At 45.8% G+C, this 10,382-nt stretch overlaps 1 protein-coding gene across 1 annotated transcript; it reads right to left on the minus strand.

The window, feature by feature from the left end:
- Positions 1 to 268: 268 nt before the first annotated feature.
- Positions 269 to 8,755, minus strand: UBE2G2 (ubiquitin-conjugating enzyme E2G 2). The gene is made up of 5 exons (XM_009996717.1): positions 8,716 to 8,755; positions 8,579 to 8,624; positions 4,282 to 4,400; positions 1,911 to 2,051; positions 269 to 807 (listed from the first exon to the last, which is right to left on the minus strand). Exons 2-5 carry the CDS (start codon positions 8,617 to 8,619, stop codon positions 695 to 697), a joined length of 414 nt encoding a protein of 137 aa, XP_009995019.1. The 5' UTR covers positions 8,620 to 8,624; positions 8,716 to 8,755; the 3' UTR covers positions 269 to 694.
- Between the last annotated feature and the right edge of the window lie 1,627 nt (positions 8,756 to 10,382).

Here is a 10,382-nt window from a genome sequence, read left to right on the forward strand (position 1 = left end):
ATTGAATGCAAAAGTTTACAATTGAGTGTCTTTAAGGAGAAATAAAGCAGCTCTTGGGATTTCTTCCAAGCAAGCACTGACTCCAAGGCTCCATATACACACACTCTCATTGTTACATGGGGACACCAGCCCATCCTAGCCCCCCAGCCTGGTAACAACCCTCAAGTTCTCTTAAAGTTTCATGCTGCACAATCACCTTCTTTGTTAACAGATCCTGACTATAATCTTGTTTTACAGCCTCTCTAAGTACACTGCAAATGCTGTCCTAGATTATTTCCTGCCTACTGGTGCTCCAGATGCAATGCTACCTAGAAAAACAAACCATACAACTAATTCTTCCAGCAGGTGATCCAAACCAGCTCTGTTCTCACCCAGCAGATTGGCCAAGTTGGGCTGCAGATTGTAAAGTCTCCAAGCTTTCCATACCCTGAAGTGAGGTAGCAACAAGCAGCCTCTGTAACAACACTGCCTCTGTGTTTTTCCCTAGTATTAAATCCCTTTTCCACACAATTTAGTAAGTAAATTAGAGGCTTCTCTGGAGCAGTGGAAGAAGAAAAGAGATGGTAAATAAATAACGAACGATAAGAAGAACTAGGCCAATAGTTTTGCAAAGTTTTCCTTTTTGGTACCAGCACTGAGCACTGCTCGTTTCCAGGTGGAGAAAAATACAAAACACTTCAGTCTCTTTGTGAGCTTAAAGTCCAAGTGACTTCTGCACAATCTGCTTGGCAATTCTGTTAAACTGTTCCCTGTCTTCCCGCCACATCTTGGAGGCATCGACGTTGGCTCCACTTTCATCATTGGGCTCTGAAATGAGAAAAACTGAGATAGGTGGGCAGGCAGGCAAGGGAGCAAGACCCTCTCTCTTTTGTCCAGAATGCCTCAGTACTGCCACTTCCCTGTGGCTCTGGTACACCTCTCCTACTTAGGACTACAGAAAGTCCACCAAAGAAAATCAGTAAGAGCCGCTGGATGGGCAGATGGTTCTGATTGGATTGATGCCACCAGGATATCACAGTAAGGTCAAGATGAGCTAAGGATGGGCCAGACTCTTCTCAGGGGTGTCCAGGGACAGGACAAGGGGCAATGGGCACAAACTGGAGCTCAGGAGGGTCAAGTTAAACATAAAGAAAAGCTTCTTGCCTGTGAGGGTGACAGAGCCCTGGGACAGGCTGCCCAGGGAGGCTGTGGAGTCTCCATCCCTGCAGACATTCCAGCCCCATCTGGATGTGTTCCTGTGGGATCTGCTCTAGGGGATCCTGCTCTGGCAGGGGGGTTGCACTGGGTGATCTCCAGAGGTCCCTTCCACCCTGGACACTCTGTGACTCTATCAGATCAGTGGCCAGCCTACAGCAGGACAAGTCACTAGGACAGAATGTCCTCTACCCATGTTCCTTCACAGTCCAGTCCACGGCAGAATGGATCCATTCCCAGCTGACAAATTATAAACAAATCCAGAGGGTGCTGGCTTGTCCATGGACTCCAGTTTGCCATAGTGGTTAGATCTGACTGCTAACTCTTCAGCTGCTAAAGCCAGATCAAACATAGGCTGCAATCAACAGCTTTAAGACCTGCAAGAGCTGAACAGACATCCTAGCACAGACAAGGATGGAGCACAGAATTTGTACAGGAGCAGGGAACCAGCTGAGCCTCAGCACCCACTTGAGCACCACTATCTGCTTGGCTGCTGCTGACCTGGCAGGAAAGCAGAGCAGTTGCTCGCACAGCTGGAAACACCAGTTTATTAATTCAGTCTGGCTTTTTTCATTTTCAGAGAATGTGTTTATTGATAAATAAACACTAGGGCTTTAAAGGGCAGCTTTAAATGTCCTTTGCTTACCTAAACAGCAAGAAGCAGCTCTAACTAACTCAGTAACTGCTGTCTGAGCTGATAAACCAGCAGCCCTTACCTGCCAGCATGCTGACCACTGACAAGAGGATCTTCTCCACACTCTGCACTGGACTCCACCTCTCAGCACTGCTCTCATATCCCATGGGATCATCCCCAGGAGCGTGAAGAATGGAGATGCAAACTCTTCCATCTGGGTAAACTGCACAAAAAAGAACAGGGGATTGACTGTTACTCAGTGAAAACACTTGGATTCTCCAGATCTTTAGAACAAATAAGTATTTGGACTTGGTCTTCACAGGACTGACTCTAAATTCAGTTTTAAATTTCCTCTCCCAAAGACAAGAGGACATAAACTTTGAAAGACAAAAATCTAGCAACAATTTCCTTTAAGGAAGTCTAACTTGGGATTATCCTCCCTGAACAGAAGCCTGCTGGGGACACTTGCGTCACTAAACAACCAGTGACAGGCTCCATGGAAAAAGAGATGCAGCCTGATGGAACAAGGGCGAGTATTTACACACAGGCACAGATCCCAGTGGGTAACCAGTACTAGTTAAATTGCAGAGTAGGAGTCACACAGCACAGAATGCAGACTGGAGTCTTACATTGGACTGCGACCATAAAAAGAATGAAGCAAACATGCTCTGCTGCAGCAAGGAGGGAAAAGTGGTCGGTTGATATAGTTGATCTTATTTTGAATGTGACTGAGGTGCAACCAGAAGAGTCCACATGCTGAACAGCCCAAGCTCTCTCTGCCTGGCTCCCACCTTTAGCCTAAGCAAAGCACCTGCAACAAAAGCACAAGTCACCTTCACAGACACTGGACTCCAGAGACTTGGTAATGAGGCCAAAGAAAAGTTAAAGAAGGCAGCGCAAAGAGAAAGGGACTCAAGACACTGCTTTAGCACCACGGCCCAACTCTGCAGCCTCCCAAGGAATGACAACTTTGTCAACAAGCTCAGCACTTTCAGTGCTTCTGCTCCTTAGCTGCCCACTGCCAGGAAAACAAGATGAAACAGAAAGAGGAAATCACTGCTGGAAGCAACTGTGCTCATTTCCAGTTCCTTCCAGTTACCCAGCTAATGTCTGCACAGGCCTGCAACATGTAAGGGCTTTGGAAGACTTACTTTCATCCCCTCCTGCAGCCCCAGGCTGGGGACTGGAGCTGCTCTAGCTGTGGCTGGAAGAGATGAAAACAGCAAGTGCTGAAGCAGCACTTCTCCTTGCTCAGTTAGGAACAGACTGGCAAGAAGGGATTTCACTTATAAGTTACTCTCATGTTTTTATGTTTATCTTCATTTAAAACAGCTGGATCACAGCAGCACAGTCAAGACAAAAAATGCATGATCCCAGGAAGATGTAAACATCTTCCCACTTTGTCACAAAGTGCTAATCAAGACTTGCCATTCATTGCTACTCTGAAGTGATCCTGACAGAGCACCCATGAACTGCCTTTTATTTTAAGAGAAGGTAGCTCAGTGGTGTCCCAGTTCCCCCTGTACACAACCCTGACTGTAAAGACCAGCTGGAAAAAGGTGCCAATGTGATCACCCTGCTTCCAGGTGCTAAACTCTGCACTGCTGCAGCCATCAGAGGTAAAGAATTTCTTCCCAAAGAGAACAGAAGTTATGGAAGTGCAGGAACATCAGCTGGGAAGGAAGCACAAAACAGGAGGGCAGCACCTTCAGGACCAGCCCATCAAATCTCTGTGATGATCAACAATCTTTACACAATCCGGGCTAGTTTAGCAGATTTTAAAGAGAATGGCAAAACTGACTCCAGAAAGCTCAAGGCTGTGGAAAGGGGCACATCCAGTGCTCAAACTCATCAGCTGGATTTGTTCCCTCAATTACGTCCACTGAAAAGTTTTAAGAGAATATTGTCACCATCAGAATTGCAGGGAAAAGGTCAGCAAAGTCCTAATGTTAAACATCTCTAAATGTGTCAAGTGCTTGGGCAGAGAGCTCTGTATTTCAGTCAGCTCTGTATTTCAGAAAGATCACATCAAAAATGTTACTAAACCCAGGACTTGATATGGAAAAAACCTGATAAAGCCGCATCCACACATTGCTGAACATGAACACATTTTCACTTGTTTAAAATACTTAAATACAAGCCACACAGCTGGAAAGAGTCTGTATCAATTGACTAAATCGTGTACAGAAGATTTATTCATGCAACAGTTACAAGTATTCCTGGAATGACCTTCAAGTGGAATTGTTGGAACTGTTGATGGCCAAAGGGTAGATGAGGAATAATGTGGTAAAGTGACCCTAAGAGCAGAACTGCTGGGCAGCTGAACACTCCAACTGCATCCTCAAGGCTGGAAAGGCAGAGAACCACCCTTGGCAAGGATGCCAGGCTCTCCTGCTGCAAAAGGTTCTTTTTGAGGTGCACAATCAACCCACTGCCCTGTGCATCAGACTCACTGTTGGGATGGAACATCTCACACGTGAACCTCATCTTCGGAGGACTTAGGGGGTAGTCAAGTGGGAAGCTCAGGATGGCAGGGAAAACCCCATATTCAAAGCAGGTGTCTTCAGGACCCCTAGAAAAAGGAAAAGAAGAAGAAGAAAAAAAAAGGTATTCACCAGAGTTGGAAGTAGTTCTTTCACCCAAATTCTTGTTTGATGAGACATTTGAGGTGTGGGTTGTATCCCCTTCTCCAGAAAACAAAGAGTTAATGCACTCTCACCCCACACCTCTTAAACTGAAATCCAAACAGGGGGTTTGGGAGGGAAGGGGGATATCAAAGCTTGCACACTAAATTACTAGGAAGGTCACAACACTGCTTAATTAGCAGGGTGTGTCTGGATATAATTGGAGTATCTGGCTCCAAGGCATGTTCCAGGATTTGAGTGTCTGCACGTCAGGAGAAGGCAGAGGCAGGTGTGGGACTCCTGGTGCCTTTGAAGATGCTGTTCTGCTGCACAAGCCAGAGATGTCAAACACTCTAGCTCCAAAATAATGCAGCAAAGCCACAGAGATCCAAACTGCCAGTATCGAGCAGAACCATACACAAACATTTCTCACTATCTGATGCAGAAAACACAGCAAGGCTTTTGTCAAAAAGGCAAACACCAGCTCAGGGACCACAACTGCCAGATGCAGGATGCCAAGATTTCTTTGCAGACTGAAGGTATTGAAGTTTGCACTCCCACAAGTGCAGGCAGAGAACAAATGGCTTCACCAAGATTCTCTCAGAAACATTTCCTCATTGTGTTCACCATCCAGTTCAAAGTGCAACCCAGTTGAGAATATAAAGGCAACTATTTTACCCTCCCTCCATAAAACATTTGTGGAAGGTGAGCAAAAAAGGTTTCTTAGATGTGACTTGATGAACCATCTGGAAGGTCTAACACAAACAGGAGGTCCCTTGATGGGAAAGATCATGAAACAGGCTTCATCACTGAAAATCTTAGCCAAGGAAACCCCATGTATTTAGTAAAAAGCTCTTCCAACAAGGGTTTCTCTGGGAAAGAAGGTTTAGGAACATCTCAATCCACATTCTCCACACCAGAAAGAACATGAAAGGTCAAGGACTCCCAGCAGTTCAGACTGCAACTGGTAACCTACAGATAAAGAAAATTGAGACCAGCAAAACCTAAAGCCCTTGGAGGCTCACTCTCCTACACTTCAGGACTCAGAAGCCTTGCCTGGTAGATAAAACACCAGAGCTACATGATTTAACCTTGAATATTGACACTAGAGAAATGCATCAACATACTGCAAGAATGAAAGCTAAACCATGTCAATGATTTTGTTTCCTCTGTGGCCTTTGCCCTAAATTTAGTCAGGATTCAATTCACATCTGAAAGGAAACTGAGTGCATTATTATTTTTTTTCCCATGAACATTTTCATTCCAGCTGCATTTTAAAGGCTTATTGTTGGACTTCTAAGAGCATGTACATAAATGCATTGAAAAGCTGGTGGGTGTCTTCTGTTTTGAGAGCAAACACACAGCCTTGAGGGCTCTTCTGTCAAATATGTTAACCCAACATGCTCCATTTCAGGCCCCGTATTCTGTGAGCAAAATACCCTTTTGTTTTAGCCATTCCCTGCTGCCAGGATCAACTTCAAAAGAAATAATTCAAGTTAATCCAAGACAGGGTTTGCAACCACGTAGCACTCAGGAGGCTGCAACACTGAAACTCGACAGCATCACTTTCAGTTCAAAAAGGACATCAGAAGGGCCAGAGAGGTACAAAAAAACAACACAGCACCTTTGGAAACCTTTGCAGGTGGTGCAAGGGCAAAGTGCAGCATATGGAAAGCCTCTGTTCCTCACAGAATCAGAGACAGGTGAAGGTTGGAAGGGACCTCAAAGACCATCCAGTTCCAACCCCCTGCATGGGCAGGGACACCTCCCACCAGCCCAGGTTGCTCCAAGCCCCATCCAACCTGCCCTTCAACACTTCCAGGGATGGGGCAGCCACAGCTTCCCTGGGCAACCTGGGCCAGTGCTTTCCTACCCTCATGGTGAAGAATTTATTCCTAACATTTAACTTAAATTTCCCCTGTTCCAGTTTTCATCCATCCCCCCCTGTCCTCTCCCTCCCTGCCCTTGTCCCAAGTCCCTCCTCAGCTTTCCTGGAGCCCCTTCAGGCACTGGAAGGTGCTCCAAGGTCTCCCTGGAGCCTTCTCTTCTCCAGACTGAACACCCCAACTCTCCCAGCCTGGCTCCAGAGCAGAGCTGCTCATCATCTACATTGTCTCCCCTGGACCCTTTCCAACAGTTCTCTTTCCTGTGCTGAGGGCTCCAGAGCTGTACACAGTATTCCAGCTCTAGGCTCATCAGAGCAGAGGGGCAGAATTCCCTCCCTTGACCTGCTGGCCACACTTTGTCTCCTATGATCTTTTCTGAGCTGCTATGGTAGGTGGAGTCCAGACTACCCAGTCCTTGATTAGGGATCAGTCACAACTCTGGTGACATGAAGACACAGCATGAAAATAAGCAACTCTGAACTCCACGAGGTCCTTAGGCAAGGGGAAGAAAAGGATGGTGGGTATCTGCCACAATAGGAGGGAAAAGTGCCTTGACACTGTAACCAGAGCTTCATGTACATTTGCAAATGTTTTATTTTTAAAAGGAGGCTGGAAAAAAAAAAAAGGCCAAAACCCACAGTCATCAGATGCCAAAACGGGGAACTCCACACTAAGCAGAAGTTGTGAGTCTAATTATAGATCTAATTACCCTTGTAGACAGGTTTTTGGTAAGTTGTCTTCATTTACACTGCTGAGTTTGCAGACAATCTTCAGGCTAATGAAGTTATTAACATCAGGATGTGTTTGTCTTTGGGGATAAAGCTTTCAGAACAACACAGACTCATCCAGGCCAACCAAAGAGGGCAAAACTTGGTCTTGAAATGCTCAATTCACAAACCTGGGCAACACAAGGCAGCCTGTCAGACCCCACACAGAGCTGAGGAGCCGAAGGGCACGACAGTAAACTCTCTCAACACACTGGGGCTATTTATCCTCCTGAATAAGTTACCTTGCTGCAAAGATTTGGCTTTCATGAATACTCTTAATTCAGCCACTGTTTGATGTCTTATCAAAAGGGTGCATTTTATGTCAGGCTCCAAAGCTCCACTGCTCAGAAAGATTATCCCCTTGTATTTCCAGTTCTGGATCTGTGGCACTCACTTTGGGAGAGCAAGAACTCTTCTCTCTTTCAGACATGTCAACACAGCCTTAACATTTATATGTTTAACATTCATCCAGCACTGCTGCTGCAGGCAACAACACCAGGAATACAAATTATTACCACCATTATTTTTAAAGGCATTATTTTATCTCTGAGCCAAGCTCTTACATCAATTTGTGTAACATTACCCAGCCCACTTCTGAATTGATAAATGGGCAAGGTCTTTTCTCTCTTTTTTTTTTTAAATTTATTTGCCATTACATGTGCTCTGGCTTTATATAAACTAGGTGAAGAAGCAAAAAAAAAAAAAGAACTCTGCTCTCCTCAGTATCATGGGACTTGCTTACCTTCTGTACTTCATCTGTATAGAAAATTTGAGGCCACCTTGAATCTCCTCATCTGCACTTCTCCCATGCCCAGAATCTCACACAGCACATTGTGAGATTACAAAACATTGGAGAAGATTATCACAGACAAATGTAAACAAGACATTAAGCTTCCTTTCCAAACGTATGCAAACCCTTCTACTGGCAGAGTTTTTGTAAAGAGATGAAAGCAACCAAAGGTTTTTAGGGCAAATATGTTTCTATTGTACCACAGCTTCAGAATGGAGCAGATCTTAAAATCTATTTTTATTGTGACACACAAACAATGCAGAAGCCCAAACTAAAGCACCTTTACCTCTCATTTTGTGCTGACAAAAAGACCTGAAGCTCCATGCTCAGCACTTTAAAGGGCTTTCAAGTCTGCGGCTCCTCTGTTGTTTAAGAAGCTGTCATAGGAAACACCAGAAAAAGTATTTTCTAGGTAATGGATTAAATCCAGAAGCACTTCTGTGAGACCCCCATGACAGCTCTACTCACCCACACATTCTTTGCTAAGAGAGTTGCAACAGGCAGGAATTCCCTTCCATATTCCAAGAATCATTCCCTGCCTGCATCAGAAAAGACATTCCCAGCCAAAGACAGACTAAGGTCCATATGATGATAGTGATACTAGTTTTTCATGCTCTTGTTCTCCCAGAAGCTCATCACAACATGCAGGTGCTGATTTCAGACACAAACCAGTATTAACTCACATAATCAGGGCTTCCCATTCAAAGAAGTTCTCTTCATTCATGGGACCTATTAAAAAAAACAGAAGAAAACAAGGCTGAGTCCTACCTGAGCACAAGGCTACAATTTCACAGTGCACAAATCCTGCTCAGCTCCTCACCTGCTACTATTCCTTCTGGGGGGTTCAGGGTCAGCTCTGGAAAAACAAAAACAGAAGGTTAACAAGACCAGTTAGTGAAGGTTAACAAGCTTGGCCATTTCAGCCTGTGTTTGGGTGGCCACAGCTTAGCCCAGACCAGCAAACCCTTGGAGAAAGGCTTTGAGGACATCACAAGAGGAATCTTTCATTCACACTTTACTGGGCAAAACTCCACATCCAGAAGGCTCCATATCTCACTGCTGACAATTTTAACTTCTTCATCCAAGACAGTTTTCTAGACAAAAATTATCAGAGAATTGTTCTGGTTGGAAAAGATCTTTAAGATTATCAAGTCCAACCATTAACCTAACTCTGCAAGGTCCAGTCTAGGCCACATGTAGTCAGTTTCTCCAGGAGACTGCTGCAGGAAACAGTGTTAAAAGCTTTGCTGAGGTCCAGCTAAAACAGCCATAGCCTTTCCCTCATCCACTAGGTGGGTCACCTTGTCACAGAAGATTAGGCTGGTCATACAGGAGCCTGGATCCTCCTTTTGGCTCTTCTTGTAGATGGGGGTCACATCTGCCAATCTCTCAGATCAGTGAAAGCAATTAGGTCAACTTAAGTAAGGACTGTGAGCTGCTTGTCATAAAATGATAATTGAGTGGTTTGGGTTGGAAGGGACCTTCAAGTCACCCAGATCCAACCCCCCTGCATGGGCAGGGACACCTCCCACCAGCCCAGGTTGCTCCAAGCCCCATCCAACCTGCCCTTCAACACTGCCAGGGATGGGGCAGCCACAGCTTCCCTGGGCAACCTGGGCCAGGCTCTCACCACCCTCACACTCCACAGTTTCCTCCTCATGTCTCACCTCAGTCTCCCCTCTGCCAGTTTCAACCCATCACCCCTTGTCCTCTTGCTACAAGCCCTTGCCCCAAGTCCCTCCCCAGCTTTCTCTCCTGTCCTGGAGGTTATCCTAACCAGTTGCCTCTAACCAGTGCCCTATGGACTCCTAGTGGCCCCCAAACACACAAAACACAGCAATACGAAATCCCACCTGCATTCCTCCCCAGAACACAAGTCCAAGTGCAGACCTGGGAAGTCACAAAACAACAAACAAGATGCCTGACCTCATTTCTTTCAAGCTACACATGAAGGCTGAGGGGAGCACCCCACAAAACAGCACATGGCTTTTTGTCTGAAAACAGCTCAGTTACTGTTGGGTACACAAAGAGGAAAGACAGCAGAGCTCCTCAGCTCTCAGATTGCCATCAACCTTGGCACAGGCCCCTCCAACTGAAGTTCAAAAGCACAGCAGCAGCTTGAAACTCAGAGCTATGGTTTCCCTGATGTGAAGGAGCAGGTTTTTCCAGCTTGGTATAGTGGGTCTCCCAACAGCTTTTCTTGATGCTTTTTTAGACAGCAGGAGGGAGAAGTCAAATCTAGGAGCTCCTGGAATCATTTTACTCCATCTGGTGGCTCTCTCTAGGAAGAAAATCCCTCTGATATTTCCCTTGAAAGGCCTGCCTGGTGGCAGCCTCTGTGTGTCCCCTGCAGAGCTGTGCCACACCAAAGGGAAACTGGGGCAGTGGGAAGCAGGAGCCAAAGCCTGGTGAGTAAAGGGTCTTTAGGAGGATGGAGGTTCAGCTCTTCACCTTGCTCAGCTTTCTCCTTGGAGACAGACAAAAGAG

This window comes from Chaetura pelagica, unplaced genomic scaffold, assembly GCF_000747805.2.
Source record: "Chaetura pelagica isolate M959 unplaced genomic scaffold, ChaPel_1.0 scaffold264, whole genome shotgun sequence".
Taxonomy (NCBI): domain Eukaryota; kingdom Metazoa; phylum Chordata; class Aves; order Apodiformes; family Apodidae; genus Chaetura; species Chaetura pelagica.

Excerpts from the sequence above, each read along its gene's own strand:
- UBE2G2 (XM_009996717.1), bottom strand. The coding sequence starts at position 8,619 with ATGAATGAAGAGAACTTCTTTGAATGGGAAGCCCTGATTAT. Across the intron at positions 4,401-8,578 it reads GAATGGGAAGCCCTGATTAT|GGGTCCTGAAGACACCTGCT; the intron begins GTGAGTTAATAC and ends TCCTTTTTCTAG. Across the intron at positions 2,052-4,281 it reads TGAGATGTTCCATCCCAACA|TTTACCCAGATGGAAGAGTT; the intron begins GTGAGTCTGATG and ends TTTTTTGTGCAG.